The sequence below is a fragment of the Anomaloglossus baeobatrachus genome, chromosome 7 (assembly GCF_048569485.1).
Source record: "Anomaloglossus baeobatrachus isolate aAnoBae1 chromosome 7, aAnoBae1.hap1, whole genome shotgun sequence".
NCBI lineage: Eukaryota > Metazoa > Chordata > Amphibia > Anura > Aromobatidae > Anomaloglossus > Anomaloglossus baeobatrachus.
The window spans coordinates 78,963,387-78,986,427 of NC_134359.1; the positions used below are offsets into that span (position 1 = coordinate 78,963,387).

Below are 23,041 nucleotides of genomic sequence, written 5' to 3' on the forward strand. Positions count from 1 at the left end.
GCATATTAAATGGACGCTTTCTATGAGGAGCACACATGTTCTCTCCCTCCCTGAGGAAGCTGCATATGGGACGCAGTTGTCTCCCGATGGCGAAACATGTGTTGACGGGCTGGGGGGGGGGAAGCTTCTTCTCTGGGACGGGGCTTTTTGGGTCTTTTATGCTGGCATCTGCACTTTATGGTGGGTACATATTCTCATCTGTACTAATAATGTTCTACTTTGTGTGTTATTTATGCACTTAGCACTTTTGAGACAGACTAGGAAATGGGATATAGGCAGCCCATTGTCTGCGTTTTGGAGACATGTTGATTTATATGCAGTAGCCACTATAATGTAAGATCTTTTCTGCCCTTTTTTTGAACTTGTGTGTATATACGCAATTCTGATGTGACTGTACCCATTATACATTTATATGAGTTTGATCACATATCATATGCCCATTTCAAGTCCCTCCCTCTGTTACGTGTTTTTAAACACCCAATTTTTATATGTTTATTCCCCAGAGCCCCTTGTTTCCCCCTTATTTTGATAATAAAAATATTTGCACATTGTACTCCCTTTCCTCCTGTTTTTCATGCATTGATATAGAGTTTGTGCGTGCGGTAATGTGACCTTGGGGTGGCACTGTAACTGCAATTATGGTCATAAAGGTTATATGGTTAATTGGACGGATTTGATGATATTATTACACCTATTACCTATTGGGATGGGATCTTGGAATAAACCTTTAAGTAAAAATGAAATAAATTGGCCTTAATGATAGATAACCTTTAATTCTTGGACAAACCCTTGAACTGGGTCCCTATGTCACTGGCTTCAAAAGTGACATCAGTAAATATCAGGAAAATCAATACACTGCTCCTCCTGAGACTGCGCCATACAGCTCTCCATAATCAAAACATCCCAACCAGAAAGGGACATCCAACCAGAACTCCATACAACAGCCGCTTATATTATACCACAGAAAAGGATCAGTCATGTGACCAGGGGAACCACAAGCTTCAGCATTCTCCGAGAGCGAAAAACAAAAGACTCGTGGAGACACAACACGAGGTAACTACGAGCCAGAGGTGACACGTCACACAGCGGGAGGAGGGGGACGGGCAGCTAACACCGCTACTCACACATTCGCTTGCAGTGCCGGCCGCTGCACCTCTTCTAAGAGAAAAATAACCGAAATTAAAAAAAACCCATCAACTTCCGGACTAAACAGCCTTACTTCCGGTGTGTTCTCGGTCCATCAGAAGTATGGTTCCCCCCTGTCTCACAGTGAAAGTTCCGCTTTCGTGCAGAGTCCAGGAGCACAAGCCCGTACATAACGTAAGTGATTGCACGCGGTGCGCTCGGCTCTCGTCACGTGATTTATTTTTTTTTTTAACTCCATACAGTCCGTGGCTGGCAGGATATGGTGTGTTTGCCAGTCCAGTGTGGCTGAGGCCGTGTCTCGTGTGCATTGTCCAGCCTGACTTCATATCGCACAGCGGTTACTTTAAAGGGAACCTGTCAGGTGCAATATGCACCCAGAAACACGAGCAGTTCTGGGTGTATATTGCTAATCCTTGCCTAACCGTCCCTGTATACACTAGCATAGATAAAGGGATCATTAGAAAAAGTATTTCTAAAGATCCTTTATGATATGCTAATGAGTGCAGGGACTAGTCCCAAAAGGGCGTTAGTTCCCTAACCAGTCGGCTCCATTGGCATGTTAGTATGTCCCTATGGGTGTGCTAACATGCTAATGAATGTGCAGCGTCAGAGGATTATCTGTCACCTCTCCTCCACCATCTCGTCCGACGGGGGATTTTGGCTCTTTGCGCATGACACCGGAGTTTGGGTCATGCACACTACTTCAGTTTGAAGCCGGGACGCGTACACCCGGTTTCATAGTGCGCATGACTGAAAGTCCGGGGTCATGCACACTGAGTCGAAATCCCCCAGAGGACGCGATGGCGGCAGAGAGGTGAGTGAGATCATCCTCTGACGCTGCGTATTCATTAGCATGTTAGAACGTCCACAGGGACACACTAACATGCTAATGAGGGGCGACTGGCCGGGGAACTAACGCCCAGGGGACTAGTCCCTGCGCTCATTAGAATATGGTAATAGAATACTTTTTCTAAAGATCTCTTTATCTATGCTAGTGTATACAGGGACAGTTAGGCAGGGATTAGCAATATACACCCAGAACTGCTTGTGGTCCTGGGTACATATTGCACCAGACAGGTTCACTTTAAGGCCCTGTGCGCACTTGCCGTTTTTTGCCACGTATTTCCTGCGGATTTGCTGCATGTTTCGCTGCAGAAAATGTTCATAACATCTCTGCAGTGATTCACCAGCAAAACCTATGGGAAAAAAAAATGCTGTGCGCACTATGCGGATTTTGACAGCTGCATGTTTTGCTGCGGGATTCCCGCAGCAAAAACAATTGCATGTCACTTCTTTTCCGCACGTCGCTGTGGGATTTCACTCCATTCATTGCAATGTAATCGTGAACGCAAGCAGCAAACTCTGCGCGGTTCATTGCGTTTTCTTGCGTTATTCCCTGTGGTATTTTGCGGTTTACCTGCGATAATGTACATCGCTGCCTGCGATTTGCAGGGAAGTGATGTCATTATGACAGGAAGAGGAACCGGAGCAGAGTAAACACACAGATCACAGACATAGGATACACACACATCACACACACACACAGACATATAGAATACACATAGAAATCAAACGGAAATATAGAAAAAAAAAACATGTGGGCACTGCCATATTTTTACCTTCCAGCCGAGGTAAGCACACAGCGGCGACCCAGTATTCTCAGGCTGGGGAGGACAGGGGGCAGGGTTAATGTCCCCCTCCTTCCCGCAGCCGAGAATATCAGCCCGCAGCTGCCCCGGGACTGTCGCATCCATTACGCGGCAGTACCGGAGTGCCCCCAGCTTTTCCTGTTGCCGTGATGCGGTGGCAGACAGGGTAATAAGGAGTTAATGGCGGCGGATCGCCGCCACTAAGTCCAGGCTTGGTCATGGCAGCGTCTATGTGACAGCTGATATGATCAACCCGTAAGTAAAGTGAAAAAACACACACACCGAAAAATCCTTTATTTTAAATAAAACACAAATAAGCCTCCTCGTTCACCCTTTTATTAACCCCACCAAAACACACAGCTTCGGCGTAATCCAAGTCCTGCGATGCTTGCATCCAGCCGCGACTGACACTACTGAATGCAGCCTCGCAGCGAGACAGCAGAGGTAACCACAGGGCATTTCCCACGGCCGGTAATGTGAACTCACTACCGCTCGGGAGAAATGCAGCGATCTGTCCTCTATCTATCTATCCCTCTATCTATCCCTCTATCTAACCCTCTATCTATTCTTCTATCTATTTGTCTATTTATCTATCTACTATCTATCTCATTAGGAAATATTTTTTTTTTTTCTTCAATGTGCTTTATTGCATTGAATGCAATAAAACACATGTACTAACCCGCACTCAGCAAAACTGCGGCATAACCGTGAATAATACCGCGGTAAAACCGTAGCAAACCGCATGCGGTCTTTGGGTGCGGTTTGCCGCGGTTTCTTACCGCCGGTGCGGTAATCTTTCAGACCCTGCGGAATTTTCTTAAGAAAATTCCGTTTCCCAGTGCGCACAGGGCCTAAAGGGGATTTCCTACTAACAAAGATCATTATAATCAGTAGATCTTGGAATAATAATAATCTCCACAGTTGGATGTGTTTAAAAAATTGTCCCTATGCTGTGACAATAAATATTTTATATATATATATATATATTTATATATATATATATATATATATATATATATATATATATACACATACACATATACACACATATATATATATATATATATATATATATATATATATATATATACATATATAGATAGAGAGATATATATATATATTATATATATATATATGTCCCTGCTATGTACTGTGTAATGGCTGTGTCTGACCGTACAGGGACATAGTCTGATCATACCATATCTCCTGAACAGGGGAGGGCGCAAAAGAGTTTAAAGACATTACGTCACAGGATCACAGATGATTCATTCTGTGAGGTAAATAATTTTCTTTTTCGCTCCTAATTGGGAGACCCAGACAATTGGGTGTATAGCTATTGCCTCTGGAGGCCACACAAAGTATTACACTTAAAAGTGTAAGGCCCCTCCCCTTCTGGCTATACACCCCCAGTGGGATCACTGGCTCACCAGTTTTGTGCTTTGTGCGAAGGAGGCAACACATCCACGCATAGCTCCACTTTTTAGTCAGCAGCAGCTGCTGACTATGTCGGATGGAAGAAAAGAGGGCCCATACTAAGGGTCCCCAGCATGCTCCCTTCTCACCCCACTGTATGTCGGAGGTGTTTGTAAGGTTGAGGTACCCATTGCGGGTACGGCGGCAGGAGCCCACATGCTGATTCCTTCCCCATCCCTTTTTACAGGGCTCTGGGTGAAGTGGGATTTACCGGTCTCCAGGCACTGAGACCGTGCTCCATCTACAGCCCCTGGAGAAGATGCTGGATGGAGCGGAGTACATCAGGGACATGGCCCTGCTTCCTCAAGGTACTCTGTGTCCCCGTGCATTTGGCGCTCACACCGCAGCATGCTGGGTGTTGTAGTGCGCCGGGGGACATCAGCGCTGCGGCGCCTGTGCCATGGCCTCATTCAGCTTCGCTGAAGCAGGCTCACTTATGGGAATTGGTCGCGCCGGCCGCTGGGACTGCGGCGCGGCTGGCACTTGTAGTGCGCCGGGGACTTCAGCGCGGCCTGCGCTTTTACGGCGGCCGCGCTGATAACTAGAGTCCCCGGCTTTTGCGGCCTGCTTCCGTTCGTTCCCGCCCCCAGACCTGCCAGTCAGGAGAGGGGCGGGACGCTGTCCACTTCTAGGAATCGGTCGCGCCGGCCGCTGGGACTGCGGCGCGGCTGGCACTTGTGGTGCGCCGGGGACTTCAGCGCGGCCCGCGCTTTTACGGCGGCCGCGCTGATAACTAGAGTCCCCGGCTTTTGCGGCCTGCTTCCGTTCGTTCCCGCCCCCAGACCTGCCAGTCAGGAGAGGGGCGGGACGCTGGCCACTTCTAGAATCGGTCGCGCCGGCCGCTAGGACTGCGGCGCGGCTGGCACTTGTGGTGCGCCGGGGACTTCAGCGCGGCCCGCGCTTTTACGGCGGCCGCGCTGTTAACTCGAGTCCCCGGCTTCTGGGCCTAGTCTCCCTTCGTTACCGCCCACAGCCCTGACAGTCAGGGTAGGGGCGTGACGCTGCATAGCACTGCAGCGCTGAGAGCTGGAGTATGTTTTGCATACTCCACCCCTCTCACTGTGTGCACTGTGAATCCGGATTCCCGCACTTTCTCAGGCACGCCCACGGCTTCCTTCTCTACAAGGACGCCGGCAGCCATTAGTGTCAGTTTCTGTACGATACAGAGACAAGTGTGGAAGACCCTGGCATTCTGATAGTCACACAATCGCTGCAACAGGCGTTAAGCAGCACCTGTGGTGCTAACCCCACTAGTGCAGAAGTGCACTTATAGATATGCTTGTACTATATACATTGCACTGTTTGGTCGCACGTTGTATATACCCTCCTGGATTATGCGGAGGAGTTATCAGCATATTCTCTGTGTAAAACAAAGGTGCAGAACCACATGTTTTTTCTATACAGCTGGTACAGCATGTACGGCTATACGGCCGGCAGGTTACATAGACTCCCATTGTATGCACTAATGGCCAGGGGATGAGGACGGTGTCTGCAGTATTTACTGACAGTTTTTCTGAGACTATGGCTATGATACTAGAAGCCTAGCAGTCCGGACATGTCTCTCACAATATGGGCACTGTTGAATCATTGATCCATGGCCCCCCTCAGTGTGAACAACTAACAGCTCCGGGAATGTCACACGCATCCCAGAGTCACGGCTCTGCACGGACGTCAGTCCCAGACAGCCTAAGCGGGCTCACTATGAGCGGCCTCGGTTTCATCAGGGTCCTAGCAGAAGGACTCGCTGTGTAATGAGGCGGAAGTAGCGGCTCAGGATTCTGATCCTGAGACCGCTCTCAATCTGGATACACCTGATCGTGACGCCATAGTAAATAATCTTATAGCGTCCATCTATAGAATGTGGGTTATTTCTCACAGCTCCTCCAGTGGAGGAGTCAGCTTCACGTATTTTTCTGGACCACTCTGCCTTCAGAGAGGCAGTCCAGGAACACCACGCTTATCCAGATATGCGCTTCTCCAAACGGCTTAGGATACACGTTATCCCTGTCCCCTGACTTGGTCAAGGACTGGACCCAGTGTCCCAAGCGGCATCCTCCAATCTCCAGGCTGGTAGCTAGATCCATAGTTGCAATGGGAGATGGAACTGCACTCAAAGATGCCACTGACAGACAGATGGATCTCTGGTCGAAAGCCATCTATGAGGCTGTCGGCGCACCGTTGGCTCCGGCATTCTCTCCCTTTTGGCACTCCAAGCTATTTCAGCTTGTCTTACACAGATTGACACGGTTACACGTACATCTGTGCCGCAGGTGGCATCCTTAACCTCTCAAATGTCTGCATTTGTTTCTTACGCGATTCAGGTTGTCCTGGACTCTGCGAACCGTGCGGCGGTAGCCTCCGCTACTCCGTGTTTTTAAGCAGAGCCTGGTCTGCTCGTTAAGTGAATGGAAGGCAGATTCTGCTTCCAAAAAAGGTTGCCTAACCAGTTGCCTTTTTCTGCTGACCGACTGTTTGGTGAGCGTTGGATGTAACCATTAAACAGTCCAGGGGTAAGGATTCATCCTTTCCTCAGCCCGGACACAACAAACCCCAACAGAGCAAGAGGCAGTCGGGGTTTTCGGCCTTTTCGAGGCTCGGGCAGGTCCCATTTTTCCTCGTCCAATGTGGACTCAAAAGGATCAGAGGAGCTCAGATTCTTAGCGGGCTCAGTCACGCCCAAAAAAGCGACAGTCTGAAAACCCGCTTCCAAGGCGGCTTCCTCATGACTTGCGGCCTCGGTCGGTAGCAGGCTCTCCCGCCTTGGCGATATTTAGCTGCCATAGGTCAATGACCATTGAGTGTGAGACATTCTGTCTCACGGGTACAGGATAGAGCTCACTTCTCGTCCTCCAACTCGATTCTTCAGAATTTCTCCACCTCCCGGCCGAGCCGCTGCTCTTCTGCAAACAGGGTGCACTCTATAGGCAGAAAGAGTGATGACCCCCGTTCCTCTTCAGGAACAAGGTCACGGTTTTTACCCCAAATTCTTTGCGGTACCTATAACAACGGGCCGTTCCGTCCCGTTCTGGATCTAAAAATGCTCAGCAAGCTCGTGGACACCAGGCGGTTCCGGATGGAATCCCTCCGCCATGTCATCGCCTCAAGGTCCCAAGGATATTTCCTAGCATCATTAGGCATCAAGGATGCTTATCCACACGTGCCGATTGATCCAGAGCACTAGCGTTTCTACGCTTCGTTATAGGAGACGAACACCTTCTGTTCGTAGCTCTACCTTCCGGCTAGCGACAGTCCCACTGGTCTTCGCCAAGGTCAGGGCAGCAGTAGTCACAGTCCTGCACTCTCAGGGTCACTCTGTGATCCCGTATTAGACGATCTACTTGTCAAGGCACTCTCTTAGGAAACATGCCAACTCTGCCCGAACGTTGCGCTGGAGACTCTCTAGAGTTTTGGGTGGATCATCAACTTTTTAAAGTCAGATCCGACCCCGACCCTATCGATAACATATCTAGGCATAGAGTTTCTTACTCTCTCAGCGATAGTGAAGCTTCCGCTAGACAAACAGCATTCACTACGGGCTGCAAGCTCTTCTTTAAGAACCAGTCGCACACATTGAGACGCCTCATGCACTTCCTACGTAAGATGGTAGCAATGGAGGCAGTTCCTTTCGCGCAGTTTTACTGCGTCCACTACAATAGGACATTCTCCGCCAATGGGACGAGGAGTCGACGTCCCTCAACAGAGTCGTCGTTCTTTCTCAGGCGGCCAAGGAATCTCTACGGTGGTGGCTTCTTCCCACCTCTTGGTCAAAAAGAAGGTCCTTCCTATCCCCATCCTGGGCGATAGTTACGACAGACGCGAGTCTATCAGGGTGGGGAGCAGTTTTTCTCCACTACAGCGCTCAGGGTACGTGGACTCAGCAAGAGTCCACCCTTCAGATCAATGTTCTTGAACACAGAGCAGTGTATCTTGCCCTACAAACCTTCCAACAGCGGCTGGAAAGCAAGCATATCCGACTTCAGTCGGACAGCTCCACAGCGGTGGCATACATCAACCACCAAGGAAGAACGCGCAACCGGCAAGCCTTCCAGGAAGTCCGGCAGGTTCTGATGTGGGTGGAAGACACGGCATCCACCATATCCACAATTCACATCCCAAGTGTGGAAACTAGGAAGCTGACTTCCTAAGTCGCTGAGGTGTGGCCGAAAGAGTATGGTCTCCTCACCCGGACGGGTTTCAGGAGATCTGGCGCCGCTGACAGAGGCCGGACGTCGATCTAATGGCGTCACGGCACAACAACAATGTGCCAGCTTCATGGCACGGTTTCACAATCATCGAGCTCTGGCGGCAAACGCCTTAGTTCAGCATTGGTCGCAGTTCCAGCTACCTTAGGTGCCACCTCTGGCATTGTTGCCCAGAGTACTGCGCTAGATCAAGACCGACTGCGGCCGCGCCATCCTCGTCGCTACAAATTGGCCGAGGATGTTGTGGTATGAGTCCTGGAACCTAGTGTCGTCAGGATTACCTCAGGACGTGGTTGCCACCATGAGACAGGCTAGCATACCAACGTCCGCCGAGATTGACCACAGGACGTGGAAGATATTCTTATCTCGGTGCTCGGCGCAGGGTGTTTCTCCCTGGCCGGTTGCATCGTCTATGTTTCCTTCCTTCCTGCAATCTAGGTAGGAAAATGGGTTGTCGCTCAGTTCCCTTTAGGGACAAGTCTCAGCGCTATCTGTATTTTTTCAGAAACGACAACTTCCTCAGGTACGCACGTTCCTACGGGGAGTTTGTCTTCTCAGCACTCCGTACAAGCGGCCGTTAGAGCCCTGAGATCTGAACAAGGTTCTAATTGCTCTCCAGATGCCGCCTTTCGAGCCTTTGAAGGATGTCTCCCTTCCCGCTTTTCACGGGAAGTGGCCTTCTAGTAATGGTCTCGTCTCTTAGGAGAGTTTCCGAGCTAGCAACGCTCTCATACAAACTCCCTTCCTGGTCCTTCACCAGGACAGGGTAGTTCTGCGTCCGGTTCCGGAATTTCTCCCTAAGGTGGTATCCCACTTTCATATCAATCAGGATATCACCTCACCTTCTTTGTGTCCTCGTCCAGTCCATCAATTTCAGAAAGATTTGCATCTGTTGGTTCTGGTGAGAGCACTCAGGTTCTACTTCCCGCATGGCGCTCCTGCGCCACCCGGATGCACTCTTTGTCCTTGTCGCTGGTCGGCGTAAACAGTCGCAAGCTTCCAAATCCACCCTTGCTCGGGGGATCGAGGAACCAATTCTTGAAACCTACAGTTCTACTGGGCTTCTGGTTCTCTCAAGGCCGAAGGCCCATTCTACCAGAGCCGTGGGTGCATCCTGGACATTACGGCACCAGGCTACGGCTCAGCAGGTGTGTCAGGCACCTACCTGATTGGGTCTGCATACTTTTACCAAGCATTTTCAGGTGCATACCTACGCTTCGGCAGACGCCAGCCTAGGTAGATAAGTCCTTCAGGCGGCAATTGCCCACCTGTAGGAAAGGGCTGTTTGACGGCCCTATCACGAGGTATTCTTTTACCCACCCAGGGACTGCTTTTGGACGTCCCAATTGTCTGGGTCTCCCAATTAGGAGCGAAAAAGAAGAAGGGAATTTTGTTTACTTACCGTAAATTCCTTTTCTTCTAGCTCCAATTGGGAGACCCAGCACCCGCCCTGTTTTCTCTGGGTTTTTTCTGTTTTTTCGGGTACACATGTTGTTCATGTGGTATGGTTCAGTTCTCCGATGTTTCCTCGGATTGAATTGGTCTTTAAACCAGTTATTGGCTTTCCTCCTTCTTGCTTTGGCACTAAAACTGGTGAGCCAGTGATCCCACTGGGGGTGTATAGCCAGAAGGGGAGGGGCCTTACACTTTTAAGTGTAATACTTTGTGTGGCCTCCAGAGGCAATAGCTATACACCCAATTGTCTGGGTCTCCCAATTGGAGCTAGAAGAAAAGGAATTTACGGTAAGTAAACAAAATTCCCTTCTTTCTGCCTGTTTTAAAAAAATGTTCCTTTGCTGAGATATTCTTATATATATGTCCTTGCTATGTACTGTGTCTGACCGTACAGGGACGTGGTCTGATCACACCACAATTCCTGGGCCAGGGAGGAAGTAATAAAGTATACAAACATTATAGCATGGTATCACAAATTATTCCTTCTTTGAGGTAAACCATTTTTTTAAAAAACAGGCAGGAAAATGTTTTACCTCACAGAAAGAATCAGCTGTGATCAGTGCTGTAATGTCTGTATACTCACATCCTCCTCTGCCCAGGAGATGTGGTATGATCAAACCATGTATCTGTACCGTCAGTCACGGCCATTACACAGTATATAGCAGGGACACATACAGTATATAAGGTTATCTCCGCACAGGAACATTTTTTTTGTTTATTTATACACATACAATGGTGAAATGTATTATTATTCCATGATCTATTCATAAAAATAAACTTCCAAATGACCTTTGTTCATGGGGAAAAAAAACCTTTAAGGCCATGTGCACACATTGAGTATTTGGAGAGGCTTTTACCTCAGTATTTGTAGCCAAATCCAGGAGTGGTACAATCAGAGGAAAAGTATAATAGAAACACGGGCACCACTGTATTTATCACCCACCCCTGGTTTTAGCTACAAATACTGAAGTAAAAAAATCACCAAAAACTCAACCTGGCCTGACGCTGTGTGCCCACGATGAGTTTTCGATGTTGCAAAATTTCGGCAGCTATTATGTATATTAGGTTACTTATTTTCTTTAACATGCGTTCTTAACACTTTTTTATGCTGTTTTTTGCCTTTTGTTGGCATGTCATAGTTTAAATAAAGCTGCTTTGTATTTGATACATCCTGGTATTTGGCTCTGACAAAACTTTATTGATTTACTTATGTACGGATTTTTTTTTTTTTTTTTAAAACTGGCAAAGAAGTTGTGTTTGCAGAACTTTTTTGCCAATAAATTGCTGCAGGATCTGTTCTGATGAATGATTACTGGACATGTGAACTCAGCCAGTAACCGTTTGTGGCAGGTTTCAGCTGAATGGTTGGCGAGCTGTGTGTCGGACCACCACCAATCTCATAATGAGGACCTATCCATCAGACACAGGAGGTCCGCGGCTATTTAGTCCCGCTCAACGCATTTCATTTTCCTTTTAGTAAAGATGAAAGGAAATGTCATGTTTTCTGTCTGTTTATCCCCCTGAATAGAGTTGATTGTTGACTGGAAAAGGAAAACTTCATGTTCATTTTATTGTCCAAGCATAGTGATGGGCGGATCAGGACTTTAAAAGTCTATATCCATGCAGCTTAAAAAGTATCCGGTGCCTGACCCGGCAACTTTGGAAATAAAAAAAAATAAAACAATCGCGCTATACTTACGGCGTCCCCAGCGCGGCTGTAACTGCTTCCGGGTTGCTCACTCTTCTTCCAGGGCTGCTCATTAGCCTCATACATATTCACTGCTTCCCCCGCCCACTGGCAGTTCTGGTGTCTGTGATTGGTTGCAGTCAGACGCGCCCCCAGCCTGTGGGGCAGTGTAGTTTTTGGCTGCTTGCAATCACAGAACCTATCTGTGGGTCACTGTAGATTGGTGTAAAACTAAATAAATAAAGAAAAAAAGCACCAAATTCTGGTCCCCATAGACTTATATGGTGACCAGCGTCCAGCCAGATATCCGGGATCAATTCCGGGCTGGAACCGGTTTTTTTTTTTTTAAAAGTCCGGCTAAACGCGCTGATCTCATAAATCTGAGAGTCCGCCCATTACTATTTAAAAACTCTTCTAACAAAAAGGGGAGAACACCAAAGCGCCAGGTCTCAGTATTACTTGTCTCAACAGGGTAATGTCTCTTCTTATCCGGAACCTGCAGCATGTGATCCCTCTCCGCAGAGCCCATTTACGCAAGAATCTAGAAATTGCCAGAAAGTGTCTCCGCGTGGAGAGGTTTGATGTCGGGGTAATATGTATAAATGATACAAAGATCCGACACCTGAACAGACTTTACAGACAGCAAGACAAAGCTACGGACGTGCTGTCATTTCCATTCCATGAGGTACAGAAACAGCAGAGCAGGTGATCTGTAAGGGAACCTGTCACCATCTCAACAGTGGGCTGTTTTTGCTCCTATTTTATGGTGGCTTCTCCCCTGAGTATTCATTTAAGAAAACAAAATCCGCCATACGGTTCCAGAGATATGGACCTTTTTATTTAGTGCTTTTTATTCTCTTTACCAAGGGGGCATGGCTCAGTTTTATAATGCAGAAGTCTAAAGATAAGCCCCAACAAAACCTTTCAGCCTCACCCCCTTGGTAAATATGGCAAAAATTAGCACTAAAAAAACAGATCTAGGCCTCTAGAACCATATGGTGGATTTTAAAAAAAAAACCAACAAAACATCTTAATACTCAATGGGAGCAATGGGAATAAAATAAACACTTTTGACCTGGTGAAAGGCTGACTTTAAAGCACCACTCCAGAGGTTTTTTTCGGTATTTCACCGCTGGAGTGCTTCTTTAAGGCTGGAGTGACTCGCGCGAGAATTGAGGTCGCATCACCCGTCATGGCCTGCCGCTCTCCGTACAGGAGTGTGCAGCTACATGTATTTTTATACTGCTGCACACTCATGCCCAAAGAGCAGCAGGCCGTGACGGGTGATGCGACTCAATTTTTGCGCAAGTCCCTTGCAATTATGACACCGGCCTACATCTAAGTCTTATACTTACCCTCCGACGTCTTTAACCTTTTTTTTTGTTTTCGCTGTACCATCTTGTGATGACAAATTCTGACTGGGCAGAAGTTACTTCACAAGCTCCAAAGGCAAGTCATTGTGAGCCAGAAAGAGGCTCTCATAGACTTGTATTGAGTTGTGACCACTGGCGCGCTCCATGAAACACTGCCCAAGACCGACCGGAACGGTGGCGATAGAAGGTGAAGATGGCAGAGAATGAAGCCCGCTTTACACGCTACAAGATATCTTACGATGTGTCGGCGGGGTCACGTCGTAAGTGACGCACATCCGGCATCGTAAGGTATGTTGTAGCGTGTGACAGCGATGTGCAATTGCGATTGAACGAAAAACCATTCATCGCACGCACGTCGTTCATTCCTGACGAATTGAACGTCAGATTGTTCATCGTACCCGGGGTAGCGCACATCGCAGCGTGTGACACCCCGGGAATGATGAACAGATCTTACCTACGTCCTGCGGCTCCCAGCCCAGAATGTGGAAGGAAGGAGGTGGGTGGGATGTTTACGTCCCGCTCAGCTCCGTCCCTCCGCTTCTATTGGCTGGCTGCTTCGTGATGTCGATGTGACGCCAAATGTCCCTCCCACTCCAGGAAGTGGAAATTCGCCGCCCACAGCGAGGTCTTATGGAAGGTAAGTATGTGTGACGGGGGTTAATCGTTTGTGCGGAACGTTCAACAAATTGAACGTGCTGCACATACGATGGGGGCGTTGCAAATCGCATACGATATCGTATGCGAAATTGCAACGTGTAAAGCAGGCTTGAGTATAAGACCGGGGGCAGAGGATTTAGATTTAAAAGCATTCCAACGCTGAAAAAAAAAAAAACTAAAAAATGCTGGAGTGGTGCTTTAAGTAATTGCAATGATATACAATATGTGTTAGCTACATCTGACTGTGTGTGCTCCTTGTATACTTCCAGAATGTGTGCCCCGGATTGTCACCTAATCCACCATTCCCAGATGAATACAATTTAGGAGACATTTACCTTGGAGTAGAGTTTATATATCACCAATGTCAAGAAAAGAAGGAGGATTTTAACAATGTCTTGACTGTAAGTTATGGAGAATGCAAATCTTATGGTGTTATCGAGCTGTCAGTAACAATTCTCTGTAGCTCATAGGTTGGTTGTTGTGAGGTATGACATAGAAATAGGATCTGAGATGAGTTGGATAAGAACTTGGAGATGAGCAGATCATTGTAGGCAGTAGTCAGAGGATTTACTGCCTGGACCATTATACTTCTACTTGGGTTACAAAAGGGGTTAAGAATGGTTTCCCCTATTCCGATTCCCCTATCCCCTTTCCGGAATTTCGCGATTACATTACAGTGAATGGAGTGAAATTCCGGGGGTATTCTGCAGCTACCTGCGAAAAAGAAGTGACATGCACATTTTCTCAAGAAATTTTCTCAAGAAAATCTTCACAAAGAATTTTCCTGAGAAAATAACGCAGCGTGCGCACAGCTATTTTTTTTCCCATAGGTTTTGCTGGGAAATGTCTGCAGAAAGATTTCAAACATTTCTCAAGAAATTTCCGCAGCAAAACCGCTTGTAAATCCGCGGGTAAAAACGCCTAGTGCGCACAGGGCCTAAGAGCAGTACTGAAGATTGAAGGGAAAAGCTCTGACAAATCTGCTGGTGAAACATTTAGGCCGGCTTCACACTTGTAAGTGACTCGCACTAGTCTCGCATCGGCATCACCTGGCACGGCCACACACTCTCCTGACTGGAGCGGGTCGGCTACATGTATTTCTATGCAGCTGAGACGCTCCTGTCCAGAGAGTGTGCGGCCATGCCAGGTGATGCCGATGCGAGACTTGCCGAGTCACTCACAAGTGTGACTCCAGCCTTAAGGGAATCTGTCACCAGGTTTTGTAACCTAATCTGAGAGCAGCATAATGTAGAGATAAAGACCCTGATTCCAGCGATGTGTCAACTACTGAGCTGCTTAGTGTAGTTTTGATAAATCACTGATTAATCAGCAGTAGATTATCATTACAGGACTAGTTGGCGTGCTGCAGGTAGTCCAGCATATTCATGAGCCCTGTGCAACTGCTAGATCTGCAGCAGAGAAAACAGTGATTTTATTAAAATGACAGTAAACAGCTCAGTAAGTGACACATCGCTTTAATCGGGGTCTCTGCCCCTACATTATACTGCTCTCAGATTAGATGGCAAAAACCTGGTGACAGATTCCCTTTAATTCCACTGTCCAGTGTCTGCGCCTCCACCAGTAAGTATAGTCAGCGAATCTGTCACATATAAAGATTACATTTGAGTGCGTTGTTCCTTCTAGTGAATATTTGTATTTCTATTTCTAGAAGATTCACATATAAATAATTATTTTTCTCCCAGGTGACAGCAGTACACGGCTTATGTCACCTGCTTGGTTATACACATCATAGTCCAGAAGACTGGAAAAAGGTTAGTTGTTTCTTTTCTTATTAAAGAGAACCTATCACCAGGTTTTTCCCCTAAAAGCTGCGACCACCACCAGTGAGCCCTTATATACAGCATTCTAGAATATTGTATCTAAGGCTGGTTTCACACTACGTCTTTTTAACATCCGTTGAAAACGTTATTTTAGCGGAAGTACGGATCCAGTGCAAATGCGTTTTCATTTCAATGCATTTGCAATGGACTCGCGTCCACCTGCGTTCACCTGCGTTTGCGTGCGTTATAGTGCGGATCCGGTGACTTGCAGTTTTTTAACATGTTTCAAAAACGCTACTTGTAGCGTTTTTGAGCTGCGTCAAAATACTGCAAGTCACCGGATCCGCACTATAACGCACGCGAACGCAGGTGAACGCTGGCGTGCTGATAGACAGGATCCTGCTTTTGTACTGAGCATGCCCAGAAAGTACTGAGCATGCCCAGAACCAGTCTCGCGTGATCTGTCTCTCTCTCCTCCTCCCTCCCTCACCCTCTCTCTCTCTATCTCTGTCTTTCCCCCTTCCTCCCCTCCCTCCCTCTCCCCCACCTGAGAGCTGCGGACACTCGTAACCAAGGTAAATATTGCGTAACCACTTCTCTTAGTTACCCGATGTTTACGTTGGTTACGCGTGCAGGCAGCCCTGCTCCTAGCAGCTGCAGACACTCGTAACCAAGATAAATATCGGGTATCCAAGGCCGATGTTTACCTTGGTTACCAGCGTCTGCAGCTGTCAGAAGCCGGCTCCCAGTCTAGCTCCCCTCACTCCCGATCACATGACTCCAATGCCCGCCCCTAAACATCCAGTGCAGGATCCTGCAAAATAACATGTGCGTTTGCATACGTTATTTGCTGTAAAAGCAGGATCCGTACTTCCGCTAAAAAAACGTTTTCAACGGATGTTAAAAAGACGTAGTGTGAAACCAGCCTAAGGCTGGTTTCACACTACATCTTTTTAACATCCGTTGAAAACGTTATTTTAGCGGAAGTACGGATCCAGTGCAAATGCGTTTTCATTTCAATGCATTTGCAATGGACTCGCGTTAACATCCGTTCACCTGCGTTTGCCTGCGTTATAGTGCGGATCCGGTGACTTGCAGTTTTTTAACATGTTTCAAAAACGCTACTTGTAGCGTTTTTGAGCTGCGTCAAAATACTGCAAGTCACCGGATCCTGACTAAACAGCACGCGAACGCAGGTGAACGCTGGCGTGCTGATAGACAGGATCCTGCTTTTGTACTGAGCATGCCCAGAAAGTACTGAGCATGCCCAGAACCAGTCTCGCGTGATCTGTCTCTCTACTCCCTCCCTCACCCTCTCTCTCTCTATCTATGTCTTTCCCCCTTCCTCTCCTCCCTCTCTCTCCCACCTGAGAGCTGCGGACACTCGTAACCAAGGTAAATATCGGGTAACCACTTCTCTTAGTTACCCGATGTTTACATGGGTTACGCGTGCAGGCAGCCCTGCTCCTAGCAGCTGCAGACACTCGTAACCAAGATAAATATCGGGTATCCAAGGCCGATGTTTACCTTGGTTACCAGCGTCTGCAGCTGTCAGAAGCCTCCTCCCAGTCTAGTTCCCCTCACTCCCGATCACATGACTCCAATGCCCGCCCCTAAACATCCAGTGCAGGATCCTGCAAAATAACAGATGCGTTTGCATACGTTATTTGCTGTAAAAGCAGGATCCGTACTTCCGCTAAAAAAACGTTATGGACGGATGTTAAAAAGACGTAGTGTGAAACCAGCCTAAGAGCCCAGACCACTCTGTATAACATAAAAAAAATCTTCATTATACTCACCTGAGGGGCGGTCTGGTCCGATGGGAATCTCTGGCCTCGGTCCGGCACCTCCTGTCTTCTTTCTATCACCAACGTCATTCCCAGCTCCGTGTGGATGACTCGTCCTACATAGTTACATAGTTACTAAGGTTGAAAAAAGACCTAGGTCCATCTAGTTCAACCTTCCTCCACCAGTTCTACATTTGGTCACAAAGTCATTTATAACCAACAATGTTGTGTGTACTGAGGAAATCATCCAGCCCTTTTTTGAAAGCTGTTATAGTATCTGCCATTACTACCTCTTGTGGTAGGGCATTCCAGAGTCTGACTGCTCTAACTGTAAAGAACCCTTTCCTATTTAGCTGTCGGAATCGCTTTTCTTCCACTCGCAGTGAGTGCCCCCTGGTCCTTAGTACTGTCTTTGGAAGAAATAAGTCATGTGCCAGTCCTTTATATTGACCACACATATATTTATACATATAAATGAGATCTCCTCTGAGATGTCTTTTTTCTAAGCTAAACATATCTAACTTTTTCAACCTGTCATCATATGGGAGGCCTTCCATTCCTTGTAGTAGTCTAGTTACCGCCTTTGAACTGACTCTAACTTCTGAATGTCCTTTTTAAAATGTGGAGCCCAAAACTGGATCCCATATCCCAGATGTGGCCTTACAAGTGATTTGTAGAGGGGTAACAATACGTTGGGATCACGGGATCTAATCTCTCTTTTTATACACCCTAGAATCTTGTTTGCTTTAGCAGCTGCTGCCTGACATTGAATGCTGCTGCTCAGCTTATTTGTAATGAGAATACCCAAGTCCTTCTCCTGTTCTGTAGTCCCGAGTTTACTTCCATTTAATGTATACGCAGCTATAGGATTACTCCGTCCTAGGTGCATTACTTTACATTTATCAACATTAAATCTCATTTGCCAAGTATCTACCCATTCTGACATCTTATCCAGATCTTTTTGTAATATTGTACTATCAAGGTCAGTTTTTAATATCCTACATAGTTTGGTGTCATCAGCAAAGACTGACACTTTACTATCAATCCCATCCACAAGGTCATTAATAAAGAGATTAAAAAGAATTGGTCCTAGCACAGATCCCTGCGGCACCCCACTGCTGACTATGGCCCATTTAGAGAATGTTCCATTTATGACTACTCTTTGTTTCCTATCATTTAGCCAATTCCTTACCCAGTTGCATATAGTTTCCCCTAGTCCTTGCTTCTGGAGCTTTAGTATAAGGCTATTATGTGGTACAGTATCAAATACCTTTGCAAAGTCCAAATAAATCACATCAGCTGCATTACCAATATCCAGGTTTGCACTTACCCCCTCATAGAACCCCAACAGGTTGGTTAGACACGATTTATCTTTCATGAATCCATGCTGTAAGTTATTATATTATTTTCTGCAACATATTTTTGCATGTCATCCCTTAAAATGCCCTCAAAAACTTTGCATACTACTGATGTCAGACTTACTGGACGGTAGTTGCCTGGATCTACCCTCTTACCTTTCTTAAATATCGGTACCACATCAGCAATCCTCCAATCCTGAGGCACCAACCCTGTTACAAGCGAGTCTAAAAAGATAAGAAACAGCGGTCTGTCAATTACGGAGCTCAATTCCCTCAATATTCGTGGATGAATGCCATCTGGCCCTGGGGATTTGTCAATGTTTAATTTACTCAGACGTAGGTGTACTTCATCTTGTGTTAAATTAATTATATCGGGTGGTGAACTTTGATTTTTCACTTGTTGAATGATGCCTGGTACAGTCAGTTCCTTGGTGAACACAGAAGAGAAATGCCTATTTAATATCTCAGTCTTTTGTTTGTCCTCTATAACTAACTTGTTATTATATTTTAAGGGGCCAATACTATCCTTTGTTTTCCTTTTGGCATTAATGTATTTATAAAAGATTCATCCACACAGAGGCCTTCGCTGCCCTCCTGCACTTCTCTCTGCCCTGCTGAGGACAGCAAAGTATTGTTGTGCGCATGCGCCAGTGGTCTTTGACCATTCCCTGCACATTACAGTAGTTTGCACTGCCCTCAGCAGTACAGAGAGAAGCGTTTGTGCAGGAGTGCAATGGAGGCCTCTGTGTAGATGATGTAGTAGGACATGTCATCCACACGGAGTAGGAGAAGAGGAAGGTGATGGAATAGAGGAGGTGACGGACCAGGACCATCGACGCCTATTGAGCCCAGCCACCCCACAGGTGAGTATTATAAAGGTGTTTTTATGTTCTACACAGCAGCCTGGGCTCTTATAAACAGCATTACAGAATACTGTATATAAGAGCTTACTGGTGGTGACAGCAGCTTATAGGGGAAAAACCTGGTGACCGGTTCCCTTTAAGATTTTGCTGATATTACAAGCTTTTAGCTTGACATAAGTATATAATAATGGTTTATATTTGCATTTTTAATTATTATAGGGAACCTGTTAATAGATTAATGCTGCCTCAGTAACGGGCAGCATGAATCAGATGTTGGCTGCACAAAGTCAGGTAAGTTTTACTTTGAAATGGTCGGCATTTCAGAGAAAACATAAACTGAAAGGGAGAACCTGACTCCCCCAGTGAGCTCCTCAGATAGCTTTTCCCCGGACTTTTCCCACTTTATTGACAGGTGTGTCCCATGTATGCCAGACAAGAACAGTGTAAGATAAGTCAAATCTCTCCCTATAGTCACCAGACAGATTTCCAAACTATGTTTTTTCTGAAACGCCGTAATGTTTAGACCTGGCTGCAATCGCTCATCCAGCGTCTGCGTCATGCTGCCCATGATTCAATTAAATTAATCTAGTCACTGCTTTTATCGCAAAGGAAACCAATGCTTTGTGCCCTGTTACAAATCTCCAGTGCCTCCAGATAAAATGGATTGTTTCATGTTCAGTCTTCAGGAGCGCGCCTCTCCCTGTCTCCCGACTTCCTACAAACTGGAGGCAGAGCACTAATGCTTGATTCACAGTGCAGACTAGCGGCATAGTCGTGCCCAAACTGTAAGCAGAAGCAGCTTTGCCTTCACAGCAGTCGAGGACCTTCGTTACACTGAAGCTGGTCGGATTGGGAGACAGCAGTGCAGTGTCGCGAGCGGGGAGTGCAAACTATTGAGAGTGGTTGTAAGCACTGCCACATTTAAGCATCCTTTAAACTACGAAACAAGCTGTAAATAATAAGGGTAAAACTCTCTTCACTTCCATATAAAAGTAATTTGCAATATTACTTGTTTTACAATTTTACTCATTAATAAAGAGAATATCCCTTTAAACAAGTTTTCTCATGTTCATTAAACGTTAAAAATGCTTGTAAAAAAACAGGCAACTTTGCAATGTACTTGTCATTAAAAATCCTGTCCTCAAAAATTGATATATTTTTAGTTGTAAAGTTGATTGCTTGTTGCCTTGGTTACCGACCACTTTAGTGGCTTTTTCCTAAGCAAGAAGCAGGTGATTAAAGGCTTTTTACTATACAGTTTGTAAATGCCCCTCTGAAGTTGTCTGGGTCCGGCCAGCTTCAGTGTCCTTGCTCTTCTTCCATGCTGCAGAGGCAGAAGTGACCCTACTAGCCAGAAGGGAAAGAAGACGGTTTAGACCAGTAGTGCAACCATACTGGAGGTGTTAACTGTCATTGTACATTCCATCTGGCAAGCAGAAATCCTGGAGTCAGAGGCGCGGTGCGCATCAGAAGACAGAAGATGTGCATACACATTTAAAGGGGTTGTCCACTACTAGGACAACCCCTTCTGTTTCACATTTCCCCCAGGTAAAATAATAAAGACTATACTTGTAACCCTTACTGGCGCCCTTCTAACAGTGCCGTGGTTCGCGTTCCCATTGCTCATGTGGGGTTTTGACATCATGAGAGCCCCGCATCCAATCTGTGCCAGCTTCCTTCTCCCCACCTTCGGACCAAACGAATAATCAACAGGAAGTGAGCTCACTTCCTGTTGATTAACTCATTTGGTCCTAAGGCGTTGAGAAGGAAGCTGGCGCTGATTGGATGCGGGGCTCGCATGACGTCACAACTCCATGTGGTCTCCAGCACCTTGAGCCCGTACATAGCTAGAAGGGCGCCGGTATGGGAGGTAATTATAGTCTTTAATATTTTACTTGGAAGAAACATGTGGAATCAATAGAGGTTGTCCTAGTAGTGGATAACCCATTTAAGTACAGCCACAAATGGGATGTCTATAAGAAATACCCCACCTTATTTCCTACGAATGGGTGACCAAGCCATATTATATGTATTCCAGGAGACTGTGGTCCACAGAGAACCCCATTTACATGTTGATTATGTTTCTGCTCTGGATTTGAGGGCATATAATCAGCAACCTGTTATGTTGTGTATTTCTCATTTCATCCCTGGCGATCAGGCAAAATTTGTGCTGCTGCTCCCCAATACTACTTTTATTTTGTCATCTGTTGTAGAAAGGTCTTCTGGCCTCTGAGGACAGCTCTAGTCTCTATGCTCCATAGAGTATACGTTTTTTTTGGGTTGTTTTTTTTTTTACTTCGTTTTATTAACAATTTCAAACATGGTACAACTGACATTTGCCATATAAAAATAGCTCAGTATATAGATAGTAATATTTAAATATAACAATGAACAGTTATATAAAGTCCATAATATCTTTAGCACTTAAGATAGAACAATGTTATTATCCATACTTCTGATCATTTGCATATATATCTAATTTTATATTGAGCATAAGAACAGCTCTATCCATCAGCATGACCATATTTTTAAAACAAGATAGAAAGAGGAAGAGAAAAAGGAAGAAAGAACAACAACAACAATAACCACATTGCATTATTATATCTCAATATACAGTGTTTCATATCCCAACATCTAACGGGAACCACCATTATCCACATAATCTCCCCTAAGCCTCTGTAAGTGTGTCTGGAGAAGAATTCCACAAACCCCAGATTTTGTTAAATTTTCCCGGGCACCCCCTATTATAATATATCACCCGCTCATAGACTATGGTTGCATTTACTAGTTTAACCAGTTGGATTTGAATCTCCCATCCACCTCAGAGCTATTAATTTCTTTATAAAGGAACACTAATATAAAAGTTAACCCAAGATTTTACATATTTAGTATTAATGAATATTAATAAATTCTAGTTATTTTCATATCGTTTGTTCTTTCTCACAGATGTTTGAGAAGGAAAGTGACGTTCTAATGGAGATAAACCGAGCGACTGGATCTGCACTTACCCCACTGACGTCAGAGCATTACGACCAAGAATAATATCACTTCCATGTCATGAGCTGCACCGAGAACAGAGAAAGCGGCGTCTGAGAAACTGGAATTATATACATACGTCATGCATCAATTATAGGACATGATGGTTAGGGATAATTGTATGATTTTGCACTTTATACTATCCCAGATGATTCCCTAATCCATCATTGCCATCTGAATGCAATTTTGGAATCACTATCCTGGGGATGAGTTCCTTTATTAGGAGAGCCAAGAAACAAGGGAGGATTCTGATATTGCCGTGACTGTACATTATCCAGTTTGCAAATCTAATGGTGAATTATTTTTTACATTGGATGACAATTTTGCTTAGCCCAATTATACGTTGTCGTGAAGAATGACATCGGCAAAAATGAGTTACATGATCTCAGTAGATTTAGACAAAAAGTTCTAAAAGTCTGATCAGAAGAGAAAGAAGACTGAGGCCGGGTCACTCGAGCGTATGAATATTCATCCGATTTTCATCCAGAAAGCTTTAACTCATGTTGTCGTCTATGTGTCCGTTTTTTATGTCCATGTGCAATCCCTTTTCAGACATCTACATTAAAAAATGTAC

At 45.9% G+C, this 23,041-nt stretch overlaps 1 protein-coding gene across 2 annotated transcripts; it reads left to right on the forward strand.

Moving 5' to 3' along the window:
• Positions 1 to 1,216: 1,216 nt before the first annotated feature.
• Positions 1,217 to 23,041, forward strand: LOC142245913 (endoribonuclease YbeY-like). Of its 2 annotated transcripts, XR_012724812.1 has the most exons (6): positions 1,217 to 1,320; positions 12,084 to 12,297; positions 13,912 to 14,043; positions 15,346 to 15,414; positions 19,651 to 19,722; positions 22,378 to 22,455. XR_012724812.1 is itself a non-coding variant. In XM_075318920.1 (5 exons), the coding sequence occupies exons 2-5, from the start codon at positions 12,088 to 12,090 to the stop codon at positions 22,471 to 22,473; spliced, it is 507 nt and encodes a 168-aa protein (XP_075175035.1). In that variant the 5' UTR covers positions 1,217 to 1,320; positions 12,084 to 12,087; the 3' UTR covers positions 22,474 to 23,041. The 2 variants fall into 2 exon arrangements, 1 of the variants encoding a protein (XP_075175035.1); XM_075318920.1 differs by lacking the exon at positions 19,651 to 19,722 and having other exon boundaries at positions 22,378 to 23,041.